Below are 25,283 nucleotides of genomic sequence, written 5' to 3' on the forward strand. Positions count from 1 at the left end.
AGGACTGTATCCTGTTTCCAAACAGTATTTTATACAAGGAAGAAAAACAACAGACAAGGTCTGGGCGGGGCTAGCCTTCCGAGTTTCATCTAGCTCCTTTTACAACATATCACATTTACTTCTACACGATCCTTAGAACCAGTATTTGTTTTAATGTCGATGAACCAGTTATCAGTGAAAGGTTAGGGGTATGAGAAGAAGAAAAATCAACAGTAAAATTACTTTAGTTTCTCTCTGAACACTGGCAGTTCAGGTTACAAGGTGTGAAGGACATCAAGAATAATTATAAGAAAAAAAGTCAGCCCTAAACTATGTTTTTGTTTAATTTATTTGACTTGCTTTGCATAATTTGCCTATTCATTTCTACCTTGAATCCAGTATAAGATACATTTTAGTTAGATTTAAAAATATTTAAAAAAAGATTGTCGCAAAAACAGTTCACTAGTTGCCCTGTCAATGAGGACTTGAAGCTGCCAGTAAAAAAAACATGTATCACAGATAAAATTTGAGATAATATTGGATTGGGCGGCTGTGGCTCAGTTGGTAGAGTGGTCACTCAATGATTGGAATGTCGTTGGTTCGATCCCCGACCATGGCAGCCTACGTGTCGTAGTATCCTTGGGCAACATACTGAACCCCAAATGGCTCCTGATGCTGCGTTCATCGGCGTGTGAATGAATTCCCAATGGTGGCAGGTGGCATCGTTGTAGGATAGCCTCTGCCACCAGTATGAATGTGTGTGTGAACGGGTGAATGAGTGCAGTCTGTAGTGTAAAGCGCTTTGGATAAAAGCGCTATATAAGTGCAGCCCATTTAATAGAAAACCAAAAAAACGCTGTTAGGCTACAATTAAGTAACATCACACATCAGGGCCGGCTCTAGGCATAGGCGATATAGGCGGTCGCCTACAGCGACATCTGCTGAAGGGGCGCCGCCCGCCAGTCACCCTCGAGGGAGAAAAAAACAAAAAATACTAATTTTCGATGCCCATTGTCGCCCTCGCTTCGTGTTCTGTCTTGAAAATAATAAATATTAACAAAATAAAGAAACAGATAAACAATGACTAGGGAGCCCCTTTATACAATAAATTATGATGATGTGCCCTCTAGAGATTCTATAATACCGTATCAACCAACTGTGAATAATGTTATGTGAGATGTTTGCTCTCATTTAGCTCTCAAAGTGCACAAAAAAAATGGGGGGGGGGCATGCCCCCAGACCCCCTTAGATGGTTTGGTTCGATACTTTTAATTGTCAGTACCATATCATTAATTACTTTGATCAGGATCTCCTTTTAACTCAATGCTAATATTTCATCATACATCATACACTCAAAAAAATAATTAAGCCAAAAACGTGGACTTTACTTAATTTAATTACATGTAAATTTTCCATGTAATTGTGTTACATAAGTTGAATGTAAAAGGTCAAGTTAAATGCAATGTTATTCTTTCATTTAAAAGTAATATGAATAAATTAAATAACGTTCAAGCAAATTTCTACAAAAACTTAATGTGTAAATTTACTTAAAGTTTATGTATATTTTTACATAAACCTTATGAGATTATTTAGCATTACATATAAAGGTAAATTTTACATAAACCTTATGTGTTTATTCAAGCATCTCATACGCAAGCAGTTACAGTTTTTCACAACCGCTATGACCCGTTGTTCATTACTTTTACCGCTTTTTCAAAACTCTTCACACAGTTACCACAACATCAGCCTGTGTGGGCGATACAATTAACACAATTCTTCTTCTTTTGACACAAAATACACACATTTTACACATTTAAAATTAGTTTTAACTCCTTTTACACACAAGCTCAATCAAGACCAAAACAGTACATGTTAACTGGTGAATTTTCAATTGTTTTCACACGGTTTGTCAAAACAGAAAACCTCATGTTCAAAACTAATGAATTGAAGATTACATTGATCAGCTTCTGCTCCTTTTTCTTTTTGTCTATTTGGCAATACAGTAATGAATGACAGCTGATTTTTTTTTACCTCTTTACTCTACTGTAAGTCATTTTAATTTGCAATACAGTAAAGTGTTTACTGCAAATCCTGTCATTCACTATCTTCTTCTTTCATACGTAAACATTCTGCAAAGCTGCTCTGACACGGTTCGTTCACTTTCTGTACTGAGTGTTGTACAAAAAAGGACCAAAATTCATGGCCAACAAATGAAAAATGAAGAACATCATCACAAACATTGTCTCTATGGAGGCTATTTTGTCCATTTTTGAATCATTTTCATGTCTTTTCATGTCTTTGTAAGTCATTTTGTGTCTTTTTTAGTCATTCAGTCCAACATAAAATGTGATTTTGAATCTTTTTTTACTTTCAAAACACTATCATGCTCAATAAAGAATTTTACAGTAAATGTTGCAAATGTGAACAAAGGTCGCAAATACAACATATACGTAAGAGGGTTCCATCCAGTTCTATCATTTTATACTAAATATATTTGAGCTTGTCTCCAGTTTTACTTGGTATATCATCATCAAACTGAAACTGGCCTCATGGAGTTTACAGCCAGAACTTTAGAGGTAAATTTACAGTAGGGCTCCACGCTGCTTTTTTTTCTAGTCTGGATGATGAAGAAGTCATGCTTTGGAGCTTTTGGAGACTCCAGAGGGTTAATTTACATGTATGATCAATACAATAATCTGTTGATTGTAAAAGAAAAAGGAAAAAAAGTAGATAAGAAACATGCAAAGTGATTCGGTTTGTGTTCTTCCATCAGTTGTCAGTGTTTTTTATGACACGGTGCTGTGACTGACTAAATGTTTCTGTTGGAAGACAACGTGTGTCAGTGTTTTGGTAGATTTGGTGAATTGTGTTAGTGTATTATTGTATTTTGGAAGTGTGTGTCTGTGTTTAGTTACACTGGGTGATTTTGACCATGAAATTAACTGTTTGGGGGATTGAGTGTATCAGGTGTGATGTGCGTTAACAGTTTTGAAAAAGTTTTTAAGGTTCTGACAAACGGGTCATAGCGGTTGTGAAAAACTGTAAGCAAAAGTTTCTTTATTGAAATTAAGTACCAAATTGGGGCCACAGAATACAGTTTAAAATTAGATATTAAAACATCTTTAGACATTCACACTACAGAAGATAGATAACATACATGAATGTCACTTAAAAGAATGTCTGTTACATTGAAGTCTACAGTTCCCAAACTTGACAAATTAGTTGACACAATCCTGATTAAGCCCGTCAGCTCCACATAACTGCATGTCCCAGTATAGCAGTGTTTTGAATCTTGTGTTGTCTGTTGACATCGGCGCATTGGCACACATCAGGGAGTGATTTGTTTTACCTCAAGACTGAAATAAAAAGACAAACAGAAAACGAGACAAACAAATCGCTTCCTGTGCACCAATGTCAACGGACGACATGAGATTCATAACACTTCTATGCTGGGACATACCGGTAGTTATGTGGAGCTGATGGGCTTAATCAGGATTGAGTCACCTCATTTGTCAATGGCTTGAATATGACTGGCATTCATTTATTTGTAACATTGATGGGCAATATGTGTAAATATGTAAAAACAAAATAGTACAATTAAGCAAGAGGCTACTGGTGTGCATCTGTACCTCTCACGTGTCTGCACATAGGACATGACAGAGGAGTTCATCCTAAAACTGCCACCTGTTTGATATTATATTAACAATTCAGACACCAATTGTCAAACTGATAGGGAATGGGAACAACTATGCATGCACACTGACATTTCTGAAGACAATGATGCTAAAAGACTCATGCCAAAAATATTATAGCTCTCAGCAAGACTGAACAACCATTCAGTGTAACAGCAACTTCAGCCAGAGGTACAAAAAAAATCTGTGCTGTAGTACTGAATGAATGCAATGAAATGTAATCAAGTACCAATAACCATAAATTAGGCCTAGTCACATGTGTAAATAAGATGAAGAATTTAGGCTATAATTTCTGAATAACTTGCTGTCCTGAGATAATGTGTTGAAGCCTATATCCCATCTGCAGAGAAGTATTTATAATTTTTTGTTTGACTGGGAGATTTTTCAACTCTGCCCAAACAAAACAATTCAAAAAGTCAAATGTAGAAAAAAATAATAAAATTAAACACCTTAAAACTTTTAAGAACATTACATTTGTAAACATCCTTCAGTTTCCAAAATGACCGTAGTTAAGAAACTTGAGCCAGCACTTGGTAGCATTTAAAGATGACAGAATGACATACACCATTCACCTGATTACACCTAAATGTAACAAAATCATTCAGCTATTTTATAATAAAAACATTTCCAAACTGACAGTAATGTAGTAATAGGGAAAAGCAACAATAAGAAACCTAACTTTTGACTTTGAGTGTGTAAATCAGGCCAAAAAGTATGGCATACCCAAGGGAGATGCTCTTCAGGTTGCTAAGCAGTTCCACTTCCTTGTCCTTGTGAGTCCTTACTGGAGCATCTTAATCTTGAGTGTTCGGACCTTTGGAGAGAGTTTGTTGCCATCCAGGGACATCAGGACTTTTTTGGAAGAACTCAAATGTATATTTGAGTTCTTGGGGATATTTGAGTTCTTGGGGATAACTCAGGTTGAGTGTGTAAGTCAGGCCAAAAAGTATGGATTACCCAAGGGAGATGCTCTTCAGGTTGCTAAGCAGTTCCACTTCCTCAATGAACACTCCAACATCCTCTGACTCGTCCTCTTCTTCAGCACCTTCTGGGCGAATTACAGGAATCCCCATGGTGGTCTGTGCAATCACCCTCTTGGCTTCTTCACTGTTGATGTTCTATTTGTGAAAAAATATGGAATGAAAAATACAATAAAGAACACATTTCAAGATAAATACTGAAAGTTAATAGTACAATGTTACAGTAAAATGTTATCACTTACCAAGTATTCCTTGACCATTATGTTGCTGTCCTCATTGAAGTAGACACAGAGCTTTAATGACAGTCTCTCTTCAGCTCAATGTTGTCCCTCTGCAAAAGATGGAATATTAAATATCTCCAATCTAAGAAATTTCCGCACTGTTTATAACTATCTCAGTATTTCCTTGTATTCATTCAGCAGCGGGGCAGCGCTGCTATGTTAAGAGTGGTTAAGGTGACTACATATACTCACCCAAACTGAGAGGTTGCCCTTTCAAAATGTTAGCTTCTGTTGATACAGCCCTGTAATGTTGTATCTGAAAGTAAGGGAAAACAACAATGTTAGTTTCAACCCAGCTGCAGAGGTGTGTGTGTGTGTGTGTGTGTGTGTGTGCGCGCGCATTCCAAAAAAATTTTGGGCCAGAATTAAGGAAATTTCCATCCCTTTCAGTTACATATGTTTAATGTAAATAAACTAATACAATTAATGTGAAGCAGGTAATAAGACTTATGTAATAATACTAATAAACTCAATGTGCTTCCAATACAGTAGTGTATAGTTTATGCATTCAATTTAAAGTCAATTTTTTGAACAGTGAAAATGAATGCAGTCATTCTGAGTTTATTCGTACCATTTCATGAATCTTATAACTTGCTTCACATCAAGTTTGTTAGTTTATTTATATTAAAACTATAATTAAAATCGATGGAAATTTTGTGGCCAAAGATTTTTATTGAGTGTGGGTGGGTGTATAAAGCGTTACTGGGGATTTCCACCGAACGCGTTACAGCAGCAGCACGTCTCAACAGCGTTTTTGCTGCGTCTGTCAATTCACACCGGGCGCGTTACAGCAGCAGCACGTCAGCTTAGCGAGCTGGCCGTATACACGCGAGATAACGAGATCACGCGATAATCCTGACCATACGGGAGACCGCAAGATCCCGTGATAAACTTTAAACTCTATTTATACAGTCTATGGATAAACTGTGTGTATAAAGTAAACAACAACAAAAACCAACTTACTTTGCTTCTCTGAGGTGAAAGATATGTTGATCTGACCATCTATCCTTATAAAAACAATATGTTATGTCATAAATGATTGTATGATGTTCCACTTCAACAATCAGTCTCTTGTCGTCCGTGTCGCCGATCCTCTGAGACCCTTTGATTGATTGATTGCTGATCTGGTGCCCCGGTCATAACATAAAGTTGATGTGAAGTAGTTTTAGGCTGCATGAACTGCGTATTGTGTTTTATTTTGAATGGGGCTGAAGTATTTTACGCTGATTCTGTGTCGGACTTCCTGTCTGGTGCGATCTGCTCTGTTGAGATTCACGCGATTTGGCAGCGTCTCGCGGAGAAATAGAAGTCCTACCTAATGCTCGCGTAGAGACGCTGACGTGACGCTGCTGTAACGTTACGCTACTCGCCCGGTGGAAATGCTCTCATTGATAAGAGTGTTACCTATTTGCAACGGCATACGCGACGCTGACGTGACGCTGCAGTAACGCGCCCGGTGGAAATCAGGCTTTAGCTTTATGGCAAAAGTACATACATTTCTATGACATCATATAGCTATTTCAATCATGATTTGAGTTTTTTTATTGTTCATTTCTTAATAGATAATTGTGGCATTAAAATAAAATACCTAAAATTAATCATACATATTCTTCCAAATTCTAAATGTTTTAATCATAGACAAGGCATTATTAAAGATTAAATATATTATTTGTATAATTGTTTTTATTCATAAAAACATTAATTAACATTCATTTTTAAAAATAAGTTATTATTGTTTTATTAATACAAATTAAAGAAAGTCATTATAATGATAAATAATAAGAATAAAACCAGTCATCTGACAAGTGAATGAATAGTCATACAGGTAGCAGATGCTAATCGATGACGCCATAGTGTGGAGATCAGCCCGAGCGGCAGTAAGTTAAAGCAGTGTCCAATGTACTTTCCTTTCTCTTCTCAGATATATTTCACAACAACCATGACTACTGTAGCTGCTAGCTCGCAGTTAACACCATAGGCGCTACTTAGCTAGCATTAGCTTTCACTAGCAGGACACAAGGCAGCTAGCGCATATATGTGCTAACCCAAATTCACCAACACCTTATACAGTATACCCCCGCAGCCCCCGCGAGGGGGCTGCGGGGGTATACTGTATGTATACTTGTATGTATACTACTTGTATGTATACTACATACCATAGGGCCCCGCCCCTGCCTGTAAAACAAATATCTTTTTTTTTTTTTTACCGAAGCATATAGGGTTCAGGTCATGATATTGTCTGTATTTTGAGCGTTAAATAAAACGAATATTTAAAATAAAAACAGTGATACAGGGTAAAATTCTGGAAACTATTCTTTCACAAAGTCTCCAAAAACAAAACATTGATATTTTGCAGGCAAGCAAATATCTAGCAAGTGCGCCTGAGACCCTTGTATCACTCAGAGGGGAGTTTCAAAGCCTTAAAGAAACTGCGCAAAATCTTGTCCAGTCATGGGGTATTCCGCCTTCATTTCCACAAAAACGCGCAAGGCGCACCAAAAGACACTTGGTGAGTTATGCGAGGATGAAATGCTATCGAATGCAGAGGAGCACTTCAAAGTGTCAGTATTTTACGCAGCTCCACCATGGCACAAGAGAGACTGTCGGGGCTGGCCATACGTGCGCGCAGTCTGGACTTAAAGAGGGTGTTATGGGAAATTGCTCATCAATACGCCAAAACACACGTATTATATAGTCTGGTTGGTACCATGGGCAACCAAAAACGGGAGTTCCCCCCTCCATGAAACAGCAAGCGGAGCTGTTCAACACGAATGGACCTCACCTAGGTATGAGTCACACATCATACACATCATGCACTGAATCGACCATTACTGGGATTCGACTTTGGCACAATGGGTGACTGACAAAAATGCCAAGAAAATGTTAACATGAGATCCAAAAACATTATAGTTTATTTATAATTTCGTCAAATTGATTTCTTTTGTTTTATTTTGTTTAAATAGAAGTTCCTGACAAAGTCAAAAAGCCTTGATGCAATAAACAAACGTTATGAGGTACTTTTATGCATTTAAAACCTAAAAACACCCTAACAGAAGACGAAGGTTAAGTAACACACATAACACTTTAGTAAAAAAAAAAAATCAACAGTAAAATTACTTTAGTTTCTCTCTGAACATTGGCAGTTCAGGTTGCAAGGTGTGAAGGAAATCAAGAATAATCATGAGGAAAAAGTCAGCCAAACAAATCTAAAAAAACAACAACCCCAAAACAAAAATCCTTAACATGTAACTATGTATACTTTTGTTTTAATGTATTTGATTTGTTTTACATAATTTGCCTATTCATTTCTACCTTGAATCCAGTATAAGATACATTTAGACATTGTTACTATGGGTGACTGACTAACATTCTAGTTTATGGTAATATTATGAAAACATTAGTTCTTTCCATTTTCTCTTCTCAAACCTCCACTCTAGCATGTAAAACACACTAAATAAACTTCACATAGTTACTGTCTAATGAATCTTCCCAGAACTACGGCAAAATTGTTGTGTGGTGTGTGGAGGCTGGGGGTTGTTTTCTGTGTTTCTCTTGGCAGAGGTGGGCGTCAGAGGAGCTGACTGGACACACCTGTGGCTCATGATCATCAGGAGCTGTATTTTAGAGCAGGCCTCCTGGGCTCTCGCTGCCACATTGTTCCACTGCTTTAGGGTAGATCGTCCTGTGCGAACTGCGTGAGCTTATTACTTGAGATTTCTGACTGAATTACTAACCTGTGTTGTCTGTGCTCTGCCTCCAGGATCCAGGGCTCACTCTGCCCAGCCACAGCACCCACCAGCTCGAGCCACGAACCCTACCTGGCTTCCTGCCTCCCTCTTCCCCTGCCTCTAACCCCCTCGGGTTGCCAGCCTCTGAGCACTCCCTGCACTGACTTCCCCCCAGGCTATGGAGACGCCATCTCACCTCTCCCCCCTCTCAATAAACTGCTGTGGTTGATTTATCATTCCCATCGTTTGTTTTTCCGGTCCAGCTAACCTCAAACCCTAACATGGTGGCTGTTATTCAAAAAAAGTTTAATAATTAATTGACTTGCTCAACAAAACAAGCTCAACAAAAGAACAGACCGCTGATGGCAGTTTAAACCGCTTTCTTGTAAAATTGCTTACTGATCTCCTGTTCCTGTTGCAAAATAAAATATTTTTATTTATATTCATAATTTTACGTCCAATTCTGAGGCTAGTTAAAGATTAAATGTTTATGAAATTACAACAGGACTGTATAATTCTCTCTGAGCAGACTGAGTTTCCAAACAATATTTTATACGAGGAAGAAAAAAACAACAGACAAAAGGTCTGGGCTTAGCCTTCTGCTCCGAGCTTCTTCTAGCTCCTTTTAGAACACATAACGTCAATTAACCACTATCCAGTCAGTCAAGCTCAGAGGTATGGGTGTGATGAGACAGCACAACACTAGGACTGTATCCTGTTTCCGAACAGTATTTTATACAAGAAAGAAAAACAACGGACAAAAGGTCTGGACCGGGCTAGCCTTCCGAGTTTCATCTAGCTCCTTTTAGAACACATATTTACTTCTACACTATTCTTAGAACCAGTATTTGTTTTAATGTCAATGAACCAGTTACCAGTGAAAGCTGAGGGGTATGAGAAGAAGAAAAATCAACTGTAAAATTATTTTAGTTTCTCTCTGAACACTGGCTCAGTTCAGGTTACAAGGTGCGAAGGCAATCACGAATAATCATGAGGAAAAAGTCAGCCAAAAAAATCTAAAAAGAAAAAAAAAGAACTAAAAAACCCTGATTTATTTTACTGTTTCCCTGTAATTTACTTGGTGACCAGACTTTACAGGCTATTGTGAAATTTAATATGTTAATCTGTGAGTGGCAGACAGTATATCTGCATAGACAGGTGTTATAAATCAAACAAATATCTCGCTGACCTGATTATCTCATCTGTTTGTACAATAATCAGTTCTGCTAGCTTCTTTTGCTTAGCAGCTAGCTATAGCTCCTCCCTCTCCTGCTCAATGTCTTAAATGTTTAGCTAGCCTCCTTTACTGATAATGGTACATGTAGCCTAGAAGTCCTAGTGTTAGTAAATTGGAAGTGCGGCTCTGCATCATGGATCTCAGTAGGTAACATTAAACATGTTTCCATTAGGTAATTTTCCCTCTAGTGAGCTGCTATGGGTGTGGCTTGGGAGAGAGGATCCGCCCAACTCCACCAGTTAGCGGCTCAGTGGCTGTGAAAGTACCTGCCTCGGGTAGGTCCTTTTCTGAGCCATTACTGAGCTGCTACTAACTAGTCAACGCTGACTGGATATGGTTGAGGCGGGATATGACGTGAGTAGAACTCGACACAACCACCACATGACAGCGCCATTTTTTAAAAGAGATAGCAGAGTCTTATTTGAGTCCTGTCTGGTGCATGGTCTCCAAGACCAGGTGTACAAACATGACAAACAGTAACACAGAAACCAACTCCTCTCCTTCCGTGTTGATGTCTTAACTGTTTGGACTTGCTGCGTCGGTCTGTTGTCAGCGTCGCATCACTGACGTCACGGTCAATTTTCTCTGAATAAATTGGAAAATATAGAACACACACTTAGAGGTTCAGCTGGCAAATTCAATAAGATTGGGCAACCTTTTCTGAGATATGTGGAAGAGAAATCAGAGCTGCATGACTGAAGTTAATTAGGACAACCCCAGATTTCATTGTGCTTAGATGACAACCCGCTTAAATACTACTCAGTATGTACTGTACTTCTCTAATGTTTGTTTTTTTGTTTTCTGTAAAATTCTCTCCTTTTTATGTTTATATATGTCCTCTTTTACAACATACTTAACTTACATTGTCTTAAATGTCTCCTACTTACCTTGTCTGAACAAAAGAAACTAAGAAATAATATTCAAAAGCAGACAAAATGAAATTGCTGGAATTACTATACGGAAGTTATGGACAAAAATGCATCAAAGCTTTTCGCCGTATGGAGAGACTTCAAAGAACGCTAGCACGCCAAAAAAACCATCTGAGATTTAATCTCCGGTGCAGAGACGAGGACATCACCCCGAAAAGCCTCAAAATAAAAAATCCCATCCCAACAAAAAACGGAAAAAACATCATCAATAAAGCACACAAGGACCTAGTAAAAGAACGGATACGGATGACAGTCAACAAGATCGAACAAATACACAACAAAATACAAGAAGAAAAACACTCTTTCAGTACGCTTTTCCCGTTAGAACAAAAACACCAACAAGAAATAGACACACATCTAAAAACTGCATATGAACAGGAGTTCGCCATAACAAAAGATCGCCAGATCAATAAATTGAAAAAACTAATCGAAAAAAAGAATAACAGCAGACCAACATACCCGGAAGCAAACGAAAAGTGGGTGCGCAATTTATCAAGGCGTCCACTCACAAAAACAGAAAAAACAGTTCTAACACGCGGTTTAAACTTCGCCATTACACCAAACAAAATACCACATGAAGAATTCATCCTCTCTACAGAACTGGCATGCCACAAAATACAGGACATGGGAAAAAAAGCAGAGCTACGCAACACAGTAGCAGGTATACTCAAATCAGCCAAATTACCACAGAGCAACATCACTAAAGAAGAACGTCAAGCCATAAACTCACTTAAAAAGGACAAAACCATCACTATCCTACCAGCAGATAAAGGCAGAACCACAGTAATAATGGACACAGAAACATATGAAACAAAAATGGAAAATTTACTCGCAGACAGGAACACATACACGATTTTAAAGAAAAACCCGACAGAAGACAAGAAGAAAACCCTCAAATCACTCCTCAAACCATTATTGAAAACCAAAAAAATCACACAGGACGCATATGACCATCTGGTACCCACCGCAAACATAACCCCCCGGATATACGGAACACCAAAAATACATAAAAAAGACCACCCACTCCGCCCCATAGTCGACAGCATAGGATCCGTCACATATAACCTCTCAAAAGCTCTAGTTGAAATCATAAAACCACTACTCGGATTAACAGACCACCACTGCAAGAACTCCAAGCAACTGGCACAAGAAATCAAAAATATAACAATAGCCAAAGACGAGATCCTCATTTCACATGATGTCATATCACTATTCACAAAAACCCCCGTTGACGTCACTTTACATATTGTACAAGACCGGCTCAGGAACGACAGGACACTGAAAAAACGTACAAACCTCACCATAGAAGACATAACAGCACTACTCAATTTCGTTGCCAAATCCACATACTTTCAATTCAAAAACATCATTTACAAACAGAAGGAAGGATTCGCCATGGGAGACCCACTGTCAGCCATCATGAGCGGTTTTTTCATGGAAGATCTGGAAACAAAAGCCATCACCACAGCACCCGCACACTGCAAACCTTCACTATGGAAAAGATATGTAGATGACATTCTGGAAAAGATCAAACACGGACACACACAAGAGCTCACAGATCACCTAAATACAATAGACACCACCGGAAACATCAAATTCCCTCACGAAGAGGAATCAAATAAGACAATAGCTTTTCTGGACATAAAAATTCATCACAAAGACGACGGCAGCATCAAACTAACAGTATACAGAAAACCCACACACACAGACCAATATCTTCTCTGGACATCGGAACATCCCACCACACACAAATTGTCAGTAGTCAGGACACTGTACGAACGGGCCAACATCATCACGGACGAGGAGGACAGACAGGAGGAGGAAAAACATATACAAAAAGCATTACAGCACTGCCAGTATCCCACCTGGGCCATCAATAAAGGAAAACAACAGGTCAAAAACAAAGACAACAAACCAAGAGAAAGAAAATCAAAACACGCACAAAAAGCCGACAGCAAATACACAGACGTGGTGACAGTTCCATACATCAGAGGGATAACAGAACCCATACAAAGAGCAATAAGAAAACACAACATACACACAGCGGTCAAACCACACATCAAACTCCGACAGCTACTGGTTCATCCAAAAGACGCAATAAAAAAGGACAATAAATGCAACGTCATATACGAAATACCGTGCAAATCATGCAAACACACATACATCGGGGAAACAGGAAGGAGCTTTAAAATGAATGAATGAATGAAATAGAAAAAATGAACACCAGAAAGAGTGTGAAAAAGTAACAGCAGGACGACTCACAAGAACAGAAAAACAAAAAGCAGAACAGGAACACCTCAAATCAGCAATATCGGACCACTGCAAGCGACAGAATCATATCATGGACTGGGACAACACAAAGATCATCACATCAGAAAGCAATAAACACAAAAGATTCATCAAGGAGGCAATAGAGATCAGAAGACGGGGGAATACAACTATAAACCGGGACGAGGGAACATACATGCTCTCCCACACCTGGGACGCTCTGCTGCGGGGACCGGCGGGCGGCGGGGGGCGTGGTCAACCTGACAGACCTGCCAGTTGTCAGGTTGACCACGCCTCATGAGGAACTCCACAAAAAGACACGTCACAGCGATCAGCTGACACCTCTGAAGAAGACTGAAGTTGTCAGTCGAAACATGTCAGGTAAAAAACATCTCCTACTTACCTTGTCTGAACAAAAGAAACTAAGAAATAAAATTACATTGTCTTAGATTTATTCATCTATTTATCATTATTATTATTTATCTATCTATCTATCTATCTATCTATCTATCTATCTATCTATGATGTATTTGGTTTAGCTCGATGACAAAGTTTTATTTTTTCACATCTCGCACTCAGAGCACTCAAAGGGCTGTGGGAATCTAAGTCTGTTAGGGCAGATTTCCAAGGTTTGAAAAAAATAAAACTTTGTCATCGAGCTAAACCAAATACATCACCGGAAAGGTCTTGGCCTGGAGAGTAACATATATCAATTTCAAGGTTCTATAATATTCTTGCTTTGAGATATTGACCTTTGAACCTTAACCCTGGGGCATGTTTAAATAATTATAACTAAGAGACAAAAAGGGTTACAGACATGAGACCTACTGTTATAGAAAGGTGTTGACATGGACTATAATGTGAGCATAGTCACTAAGGGGTGGGAGTGGGGGGGCTTTAGGATATGCTGAAAAAATAAAAAATCCCCCATTGAACAAGACAATATTTAAATTCTGATGCCAAAAATGTGATTGACATCCCCTCAAACCCCTGGAAAGCCACTAATTAAGTATTTCCAACTTCCAATTTTAGGGGAAACCCTGTTTTATTAAAAAAACTACAACTCCCTAGACCTCTTGTTTTGTAGTTCTTCCGTATTAGGGTTGTGAAAACCTATTTCTACCCAATATATCGAATATCACACACTGTCTAATAAATAATTATACTGTATGTATATTATCTATGCTAAAAAAAGACAACAATGTTTGTTTGAAGAATGAAGATATTAAACAAACTAACTAAAACAGGAGAACTAAAACAGGAGAGCAGAGTCCGGACCATTTACAGTGAAGCGCGATTCAATGAGATCGCACCACATCCGGGAGGATCGGACCACATCCGGTAGGATCGCGGTAGATTACAAAATTAAACAGATTTCAAAATAAAACACAGCGGATCGTCTTTTTCTGGCGAGATCTTCGCCACAAAGTGATTATGTAATTATGTAAACGCTAGAAATGTAATCAAAATCCATTTTTATGCAGAAACAAAGTCAAAATATAGATTTTTTTCACTAAAAATGAGATAACTGTCCGCCATGTTTTTCGTTCCGACCGCCGGAACCTTGAAAGTCACGTGACTTGGACACAAACCAATAGGAAAAAATACCAGGTTGGGATATGACTGTCATTAACTTGCATTGTAGCGAAATCCGTGTCAATTTCACGGAAATTTGAGTGATTCCGTGGCTATTCCACGGATTTTGAGTTAAGAAAATCCGTGGCTATTTCACGGATTTCTGTGAGACCAGGTTGCTGCCACAGCAGTTGATAAATTAATTAACATGCAACTGATATGTTCAAAACACATATATAGTGGGATATTTGTATGATTTAAACAGCAGACTATGCAGACAGAAAACAAAGTGTGGATTGCACAATGGAATGCTCACGTCTCCATGACAATGTGTTTGAAAAAACAAATATAGTCCACTCAGTCAGCCGGTCAGCAGTCAAATACAGACCCGTGTGTAGGGCTGCCCTCGGCGGTCATCCACATTTATCTGTAGGGTTTGAGATGCCTTTTTGACAATACTTGTAAAATGTTCTGCAACTTCCATGTTAAAACTTTTACTTTTCAGATCAAGATTTATCATAGAATAGATGATACATTAAAATGAATATGCTTTTTTTAAATTTTTTTAATTAAACCACAGAAAAGTGTATTAAGTAATATAAATGAACCACTGCTTACATAAATGTATCAATACATATAATCTAATAATATATTTAGAATATAGAAAACAATCTGAGTGGGTCCATTCTGCATAAAGAGTACTTTTACTTTTGATACTTTAAGTTCATTTTGATGCTGATACTTTTGTACTTTTACTTAAGTAAGTTTTGAATGCAGGACTTTTACTTGTAGTGGAGTAACTTCACAGTGTAGTATTAGTACTTTTACGAATGAGGGATCTGAATTATTTTTCTACCACTGCCACTACTGTATATTTAGAAAGCTATCAGACTCCAGTGACAAAAACTGTAATTTTACCTTGCAAAATACTTTTGCAAGGTGCTGATGTAACACGACTCTGATAGCATTTATCTGATAGGGACATCTCAGCCTACATTGGTTGTCATGGTAACACAGACCACAGGCGTCCAATCTTTGGTTAGGCAGCGGCTTCTTATCAAATTAAAGATCAGTTTCCGAGAAATGTTAAAATCTAATTCCAGTATAACTCTTCCTCTTCCTGTACGCTGATATACACTGTGAACAGCACATGTGATGATCAGAGCAGACAGTAGAAAGACAGGAAGACAGGCGGAGAGACGGTCCAGTTGGACATGGATCACCTGTTGGTGCTGTTGCTGTTGAGCTCAGGTAGGACTCGGATTTAAAAATCATGTGCTTTCCTTCAAATATTTGTATTGAATCTTCAAATATATAATTATTATATTGAATAAATTAATTAAAAATGTTATCTATTCAACATCCAATAATCAACTTTATTCACCCCAAGGGAAATTGTCCCACAGCAGTTTTAATACAAAGTGGGAAGAATGCAAATATTATACTAATCATATCTGACCGAATTACAAGTGTGCTTCTGTATGCATGTGCACACACACTGACACAAACACACATTCTCTTGCGTGATTATTTGCTTGCTTACATGATTTTAAATCCATGTTTTTAAAAAAAAAATCTAATTCCTATCGATTGATACTGTTGCATTTTGATGGTCTTGCAATAATGTCATCGAAACATTCATGCCAAGGATAACTGAATTAAAAATGGTGGGGAAAAAAAATAAATAAAAGAGGGAGCTTGATTGGAATTAATCCGATTTTTACATTTTCCGATAATCAGATAATATTTACAATCTCTGAACTGCATTTCTGTGAAACTGATTATCTTTAATTTTATTTAAAGCAAAGACTCAAAAGTCCCCCACACACAGCTCACACGTGACAGGAAAGTTTGTAAATGTAGGTTCAACAGTCTGTATATAAATGTAACAAGATCCAAATATGTTTCTGATCAAAATCGCGAATAGTTTTAAATTCATATATTTGGGGATTTCTTTCACATTTACTTAACCCCTTGGGTAGCACATTAAAAAGCTGCTTTAATTACTTTATAGGACAAAGTTATCCAAGTCAAAAAATACCAGAAAAATGTGATATATTAATATTATTATTGTTAGAGTTAAAATCTTTCAGCCAACTTCAGTCCTGATCTTAACTCCCAAATATTAATTCAGAATTATCTTCATAATTGTATCTCTTTAGATGCCGTTGTTTCACATAATGAGACGTAATACTGTATATCAAAAAAGAATTGATTTCTGTACATAAAATGCTCCGGTTCATTTTTTGGATTATCATAGTCTGAGTTATGTCAATGATTAGAAACATTAGAATACATACTCTCATCTATTAATATACAGTTCATGTAAATGTCCATTATTGATATTTTTATTCCTCTAAAAGCAGTATGTAATATCACAAATGAGAGCGAATTGGCTTCCGCTCCTTATGTGAGACTGTCAGGTCAGAAACATAAGACTGTAGATAAACTGGAATGACATGTCAGCTTCCTACTCTAGGCCAAAACATCTACATTGCCCCCTGGTGGTGGTCTGCAGTAAAGGTTATAAATCACACCTCTGCATGTTAGTGGATGGGATATGAGTCAAATTAAAAAAATTAAGTAGAGGTCAAACACATTTTTCCAAAGATGGTCACCTGAGGTACTCCTTATCACGCTAATGTTTGTTTGTTTTTTCTGTGGGAGAATAAGTTATTTGATTCTATATCACCAGGGTGTAATATTTGCATTAAAGACAAAGGAAAGTGTGACTCATACAAACACTATGGTTGTACACACCAGACCACCACATCTCTGTGTTCCTCAAGGTGTCCTACTGCTAAAAAAAAAAAAAAAAATAGGGATAGGGATAGGAGTTATAGTATTTGACTGAGTAAAAACGTTCTAATGTGTCTAATGTGTTTCAATGAGAGTGACTGTCTGCAGCAGATATCTCTGAGCAGTGACATCACTATAGGACATATAGGGGAGACCTGGGGCACTTGTAACACAGTCAGTTCTTCAAATCAGAAACATACACTCAGGCACACACACACACACACACACACACACACAAACATACACACTAAAACACAGTTTCCTTACCAATTACACAGATTAGAGCCCAAGATTTAATTAATTTTTTATCCTTTTGGGGTCTTTTATAAGTAATACGTTTCTGATTAGTACATTGCTGTTAAGCTGTTTTTGGACCTCTGTCTCCACATACTACTATTGTTTTTTAACAACAGTTCTCCTCAAACGCGGTTAAGCACTATCCTACTCTTCAATTAACTTTTTCAATTAATCTTCATTTTTTTCATACATTATTGGCATTATTAAACGTTTTAGACATTCATATAAATTCCTCCTAAACCAACTCTACCAACTACCCCTACTACTTCAGTTTCTACTAGTTTCTACTACTTTTTGCAGTGCAGCAGCAGGTCTTCAATGAACTGAGCGCCAGTCAGTGGCAGTAAGTTCTGTCCACAACTGAGCTCTTTTGATGCTCTATTCTGATTTTGAATCTAAATGTTCTCCTCAGGACTCAAGGCTGAAGAAAAAAACATCTCAACAGGTACAGAGAAAAGGAGCAGTGTCAAAAAGTTCCCTGTCATGTCTAAGTGCTTTTTATGTTGTGTTGCCCTTATATTACTAGTTTTTCACATTTCCTGTTTTATTCACTTGTCTCATTTCAGGTTTCTTCACTTCTTGCTCCCCATTATTTTCTCGCTCCCTTGATTACCCACACCTGCCCTAATGTGCCACACCTGTGTCTAATTGTCTTTCAGTATCAAAGTCCTGTCCTTTCCCTCATTCTGCGTCAGTTTGTTGAGTACTCTTGTGTCAGTTGTTCCAGTGTTTCTTTATGAGTTTCCCTGTATGTATTTTGACCTGTTTTTTGGGGGAATTCTGCCTGATTAGTTGCCTGCAATGCATGTGTACCGAACACTCCTTATCATTACAGGACATTGCTTTATGCTACCTATACACCAGAAGACTTTGGAAAGACTCCTGCAAGACTATCAGCTCACACCTGCTCACATCTAAAGACAAGTGTTAAGAGTTTTTAGTCCCAGCCTAGTCTCAGACTGAGATTCTACAAAGACTGTGAATCTTGCAGGGTCACTATTTACAAGACTACAACTAGATTTCCTTTAGCATTTTTTACCTACCATGCAATTTTTGCGTGCGCAGTGGTTTGTGTTGAAAAAAAGAAAAAAAAGAAAAGAAGAGAAGACGCCCTCACAAAGCTGAAAAAGGATTTCTGTTTTTCTGAAAAGTTGACTATTTTACAGTAAAAATAGATATAAGGAAGAATAAAGGAAAGGAAACTGTAGAAAAGAATTAATGATATACATTTATGTCTTATTTAATTATAATTTGTTTAATTGAATAATTATACTTATCAGCTCTATCAACTTTCATTTAGTTAATCACACATTCATCATCAATTATTTATTACTTATTTATGTATTTATTTATACATTTTAACTGGGTCTGCTTACTGTTCTCTTTACTAAGAAACAGCGCTCCCAAAATCCCGCTTGTGGCCGTAAATATATTACATCTCTATATTTGTATTTAGGACTGAGCTTACTAACATTGTGATGATACTGTGATGATAAGTGGTTTTACTGCCGGTCTGGAACCGCTCATCCATTGGTTGTTCATTGTGTTACGTCACTGCGACTTGCGATCATATCAAACACGTTTGATATGATCGCAAACCAAAGACTAGGAAAAGACTGATAAGAAACAGCGCCGATTACTACCTTACACTTAACGATCGGGATGACGGGAGCGCGCTGTGACTCCAGTAAGACTCCTAGATTTACTAAAGACTTTTAGTTTTTAGTCTGGGACTGTGAAAATCGTTTGGTGTAAGCCCAGCATTACTTGAACTGTGAGTTTGAGTATGTCTTTGAGTCCTATTTCATGTGCTCCAGTGTGATAGTAGGTCAGTTTGTACTTAAGCTCCTTCTACTAGTGTGGTCGCAGTTTCACAATGTTTTGCTTTAAGTTTTGTTAGGTTTAGGTGCTGTAACTACATGGTTATATTTAGGAGAAACAAATCATGGTTTGGTTCAAAAATTTTACAATGTTACAATTCCATTTAGTATGCTTTTATCCAAAGCAACTTATATCTGAGTTTGGTAACTCCATCACAGGGGAACTACAGAGGAAAACAGTCTTCCTAGTGAATTAGAGCGAAGTAGTAGCGGAAGAGCCAGGTGCCTTTTTTTTGAAGAGCATAGTGAGTGGATCTGAATCATGGCATTCAGGTATGCATGAGCTGTTTTCGTAGGTGTTTTGGAAGTGTGTGTCAGAGTTTTGAATTTGATGGTGGCAGCGACTGGAAGCCAGCGGTGGGATGTGAGCAGCTGGGTGACATAAGCATTGGGTTGGTTGAAGACCAGATGTGCCGCTGCATTCTGGATCATCAGCAGAGGCTTGAATGTGCATGCAGGGTGGGTCTAGTCTTCTTGATGTTGTCCTGGGTCGATTGGCATGATCAGGCGTTCAAGGCCACATGAACCTTAAAGGTTAGATGCTCAACAATCCTAGCACCCAAGTTACGTCCAAGAATTAGTGGGCATGAGTTGGGTTGTTCCAAGCTGTATGCCTGAACAATATGTAATAAATTGTTTAATAGTTCATTGGCTTGTGAACTACTGTTCTGAAGCCTAAGCTGCATCCCAAATCCCTCTTTGTGAATCCCATGCTCCAAGTAAGAGGTTGAGTCGAACAGCTGGAGGTTCTGACCAATCATTAGTTGTGTTTCTTTGGAATAGGTGAGTACTTCTGTAAAGAGTATTTTGGCTACGCCCACTAGTTAGTTCCCCTCAGCCTCTGTTCCCATGCAGGTACTTTTGTAGCGGCTAACCAACGGAGTTCGAATGTGACGTAAATAGTTCTGTGACACTTACATGATTATTCAGAGACAATTTTAACTGTGACGTCAGTGAACGCTGACAACAAACGCTTGTCGGCGATCTTTCTTTTTACTTTGTCCATCATCTTCTCTTCTTTGTTTTCTTGTTCTTGATTCTCTCGTCTCAGTCTGCTCTGCTTATTTCTTTAAAAAATGCCGCTGTTATGTTGTGGTTGTGTCGAGTTCAACTCATCTCGTATCCCACCTCAACTGTATTGATTGATTGATTGATTGATTGATTGATTGATTGATTGTCTTTATTTCGAACATGCAAGCAAATAAAAAAAACAAGTTTAAATATTAATAGATGAATAAATAAAAAGCAAAAAAAAATTGAGAAAACAGACACTTTCTGCAAGCTCGAAAGGGAGTAGGAAGAAGTAAAAAAACGTATCAAGTCCTACCCCTTAACAGGTCTCTATATCTATATACATATATATATGAATAATCAATATAGTCACATACAAATATTATAAACAATTATACATATATATATACTATAAACAATTTTTATGACATTGTAAATACCTTTACATGTATATTGTAAATTACTATATATATATAAATATTATAAACATAAATACAATTACCATGTGTATTACAATCATGTATCCAATCAGCGTCGACTAGTTAGTAGCGGCTCAGTAGCAGCTCAGCAAAGTACCTAACCGATGCAGGTACTTTCTGAGCCGCTAACCGGTGAAGTTGGGCGGCTCTTGGGCGGATCCTCTCTCCCAAGCCACACCCATAGCGGCTCACTAGAGGAAAAGGACCTAATTGAAACAGGCCTATTGCCTGAGAGGAGCTATGGTTGTCTCTTACAGTAATTTATTCTTGGAGTCCCCAGGGACCTCAGTCAGTAGTACTTGTATGTAAAATATGTCAGGAGGAAGAAGTTAAACTAATATTTTTAATACACAAGTTGGTTATGTGTCATGTGAAGTGTCAACATATTACAACGAGGAGGGTCTCCAAATCAAATTCTGCTTAGAGCCCCCATAAGTCTAGCACCAGCTCTTAGTGAGTCTGAGGCGAAGCTTCACTTATCAAGTAGCTGTCAAACACTGGTGTTGTAGTGAGTGCAGTTTGAATCACTGAAATGTTGTTTCCTGACATTTTTATTTTGTCTTTTATTTCTCTCTATTTTATGTTCTATCACCTCTCCAGACCCTGTCAGGCAGGTGGATGGGACCAGTCCCTGCTCAGGAGGACTGGAGGTGAAGTCTAACCAGTGGTGGTCCTCAATGTGTGACGCCACCTCCACACAGACCCTGAAGAAAGCTGCTGTTAACTGTAGACAGCTAGACTGTGGCTCTGCTGTCTCTGTAGGGCGGAGAACGGAGTTCCCAGACAGATCCGTGTGGATCATCAGCTCATCGGACATAACACCAGATTCCTCTCGCTTCATCCTTGATCTCACCTGCTTAAGTAAGCCCATTAGTGACATCATCTATACCATCATCAGTTATGTACCCAGGTCAACACATGCATTCATTAGCATGAATGGTAGCAGACCGTCTGATGAGCAGCGGCATGCACAAAGATATAAAACACCCACTTTATTAGCTATCAAGATGTCAAGTGTACCTAATAAAGTGGTGGTGTGGTCTCCTGCTGTTGTAGTACATCTGCTTCAAGGTTGGACGTGCTGTGCGTTCTTCTGATACTCTTCTGGTTATAACAAGTGGTGATTTGAGTTACTATTATCTTTCTGTCATCTGGAACCAGTCTGATCATCCTCCTCTGACCTCTGGCATCAACAAGGCATCAAGGCTCACTGGATATTTTCTCTTCTTCGGACCATTCTCTGTAAACCCGGCTGTGTGTGAAAATCCCAGTAGATCAGCAGTTTGTGAAATACTCAGACCAACAACCATGCCACGTTCAAAGTCCCTTCATCACCTTTCTTCCCCATTCTGATGCTCGCTTTGAACTTCAGCTGATCGTCTTCATCATGTCTACATGCCTAAATGCATTGAGTTGCTGTCATATGATTGATGGCTGATTAGGTATTTGATTTGCAAGCAGTTGAACAGGTGTACATCAAAAAATGGCAGGTGAGTGTAGACTACATAGCCAGTTTAAATACAATTCAGGGTTCCTAAAACAGTTCAGGCAAAACATTGAGTTGTATGGATGACAAAACAAGGCCTGGCACATACACTCACCTGGCAATTCTGGAAGAACCCCAGGTTGATGACCACATCATAAGCTGTGCAAGCCTGAGTATTCATCAATTGTTGTTTCATGACTTTTTTTATGTGACTGGTGTCTCTTGTCTCTCTCTGTTTTCTCTTCTCTCATCTCTCCAGACTCTGTCAGGCTGGTGAATGGGACCAGTCTGTGCTCAGGCAGACTGGAGGTGAAGTCTAACCAGTCTAATCACCGGTGGTCCTCAGTGTGTGAAGCTGACTTTGACCAGCAGGATGCGGAGGTGGTCTGTAGGGAGCTTGGGTGTGGGGCTCCTTCAGTCCTCCAGGGGGCGCTCTATGGAGAAGTGGAGGCTCCAAAGTGGACCAAAGAATTCCAGTGTGGAGGAAATGAGACCTCTCTCCTGGACTGTAGAAGCTCAGACTTGGATAGAAACAAATTCTCACCTGGCAGAGCTGTTGGACTCACCTGCTTAGGTATTTCGTTAATTTCTGTTCTGATGAAACTCACTTTATTATTTTACTGATGACTCTCTTGTTTCTGTTTAGAGCCTGTCAGGATGGTGGGAGAAGATAGTCCCTGTGCAGGAATACTGGAGGTGAAACATAATGGAGACTGGAGACCAGTGCACTTTTCTAACTGGACCATGAAGGAAGCGGCGGCTGCCTGCAGAGAGCTTGACTGTGGTTCTGCAGTTTCTGTAGGAGAGAGAGCAGAGTTGTCACAATTCGATACCTGGTTGATCAACTCTGAATGTGTTCAGTCTGGATCTCTGAGGGAGTGTGCAACATCAGATTTATCTTCCTCCTCAGTGAATCTCACCTGCTCAAGTAAGCCCATCAGCATCATCATATCTGACATAATCTTTGACAGTTATGGTTCCAGTATGTTCCTTTCTCTGTCACAGTAACAGTCAGTGGTTAGTTATCTTGAATGACATCCTAAAATGAAGAAAGTGGATTTATTTCCATAAACGAGTGAACAACAGAAAGTGAGCGTAAAGTGGGCGTACGATCATTTCTACGCAAGCCTCCCCATTTATCAGTTTGCACGTGAGCGGAGGGTATGATCAGATCTCACGTCTGCTCTCAGCTTGTGTACGCAGGTTTGAGTCAGCGTGAAGTCCACACGTATTTGTCTGAGAATTGATCTTAGACTATTGTATCGTTACCTGGAGCTGATAAAACTCTGCTGTGTTTTGTTTTTTAATGGTGACAAACCAAAATATGTTTAGGCTATATCATTTATCATTAAATATAAATACACCCTGCAACCGTGAAATTCTTTAAACAGGCTACTAGCTGAGGCTATTAAATGTTTACCGTTATCTGGTAGAAACATTCCCAATCAGCGCTGCCACACACTCCTCTGTCTGGGACATAATTCTTACTAAATGTATAGAAATTAATAATATCTCTCCATCATCATAATAATAATATTTGCTTATCATATAGGCTATTAGGCTTTATATATCACAATGTATAAATGAAATATTCCAACCTCACCGGGAGTTGGATGGTCCACTGCTATTCTGCTGACAGCAGCACTGATTTCCTTCTTTCTTACTTTTTATGCTGCCAAACAAACCCAGTTTGTTCTGTTGCACCTGCTGGACGTCAGCGTTTCACTTTCTGCCTCTGAGAAATTCCTCTTCGTTTGGAATTTTTTGAAAAGTCTGTGCTCCAAATGTAAAATATTCACCAAACTTGTTTAAGTATATAACTGTAAGTACTTTTATTTCATAAACCTCCGTCTCTGCGTATTTCTATAAAATGTCTATTTGCTTCTGTTGTTATTTGTAACGGTGCACTTTGCTAGTGAAGGTGACTTGTAAAAAAGGAAAGGAAAACAATCTTTTTGACCGTATTGCGCCCTTTGGTGTGGTAAACTCTCGAGTCGAGCCATCTGAATCAGGTATATATTAGGGAGTGGTACTTAAATTACGCTTGTTTCCAGCCGCCACATTTATCAACAGCCGATCATTCTTAGGTTGTGATTCAAGAGATATGAACGTTTGAAGAATCACACATGAACCCTGTCATAAGAAGAAATATATGCTCAGATCTGCGCTCGTTTCTACTTTCTCTCTGTGTTTACAGAGCTGCTGCTTCAGCCCAAAATCTTCATTTCCTCCTCCACGGACAGGGTCTCTGAGGCCAGGCAGCAGGGGCTTAGGGTGACCATGGGCTCTGACTTCACCATCAGCTGCTCCATCAAGCCACAGTACCCAGGAGGCTCCTTCCAGCTCTCCTTCACCTCCTACAACTCAGCACACAACTACACCCAGCCAGCTGTCAATCACTCTGCCCGCTTCCGGTTTCCTGCTGCAGAGCCCACCCACCAAGGGAGCTACAGCTGTGTTTATAACCTTGATGTTTTTTCTCATAACTTCTCCTCTGAGAGCCGTCAGCTCTCTCTCACTGTTTTAGGTAAGCTGACTGTTTACATGCAAGGATGATTCATCCAAACAGACTGAAAATAACCAGCTGAGTTCATGCATGTAGTTATTTCTAAAACGACACTAGCTGTGTTTCCATCAACGAATTTCGATGATTTGCATGAAA

At 38.7% G+C, this 25,283-nt stretch overlaps 1 protein-coding gene and 1 long non-coding RNA gene across 3 annotated transcripts; one reads left to right on the top strand and one right to left on the bottom strand.

Moving 5' to 3' along the window:
* Nucleotides 1-3,472: 3,472 nt before the first annotated feature.
* LOC131982654 (uncharacterized) lies at nt 3,473-7,498 on the bottom strand. 2 transcript variants are annotated; one of them, XR_009395411.1, is made up of 4 exons: nt 7,140-7,498; nt 5,125-5,188; nt 4,894-4,982; nt 3,473-4,778 (listed from the first exon to the last, which is right to left on the bottom strand). It is a non-coding gene; the product is annotated as an uncharacterized LOC131982654 (long non-coding RNA). The 2 variants fall into 2 exon arrangements; XR_009395410.1 differs by lacking the exon at nt 7,140-7,498 and having other exon boundaries at nt 5,125-5,247.
* An 8,361-nt stretch (nt 7,499-15,859) lies between these two features.
* Nucleotides 15,860-25,177, top strand: LOC131982952 (scavenger receptor cysteine-rich type 1 protein M130-like). Its single transcript, XM_059347548.1, has 5 exons — nt 15,860-15,920; nt 21,736-21,996; nt 22,881-23,195; nt 23,268-23,549; nt 24,819-25,177. Exons 1-5 carry the CDS (start codon nt 15,884-15,886, stop codon nt 25,175-25,177), a joined length of 1,254 nt encoding a protein of 417 aa, XP_059203531.1. The 5' UTR covers nt 15,860-15,883.
* Nucleotides 25,178-25,283: the final 106 nt, after the last annotated feature.

The sequence above is a fragment of the Centropristis striata genome, chromosome 13 (assembly GCF_030273125.1).
Source record: "Centropristis striata isolate RG_2023a ecotype Rhode Island chromosome 13, C.striata_1.0, whole genome shotgun sequence".
In the NCBI taxonomy this organism is placed as follows: Eukaryota; Metazoa; Chordata; class Actinopteri; order Perciformes; family Serranidae; genus Centropristis; species Centropristis striata.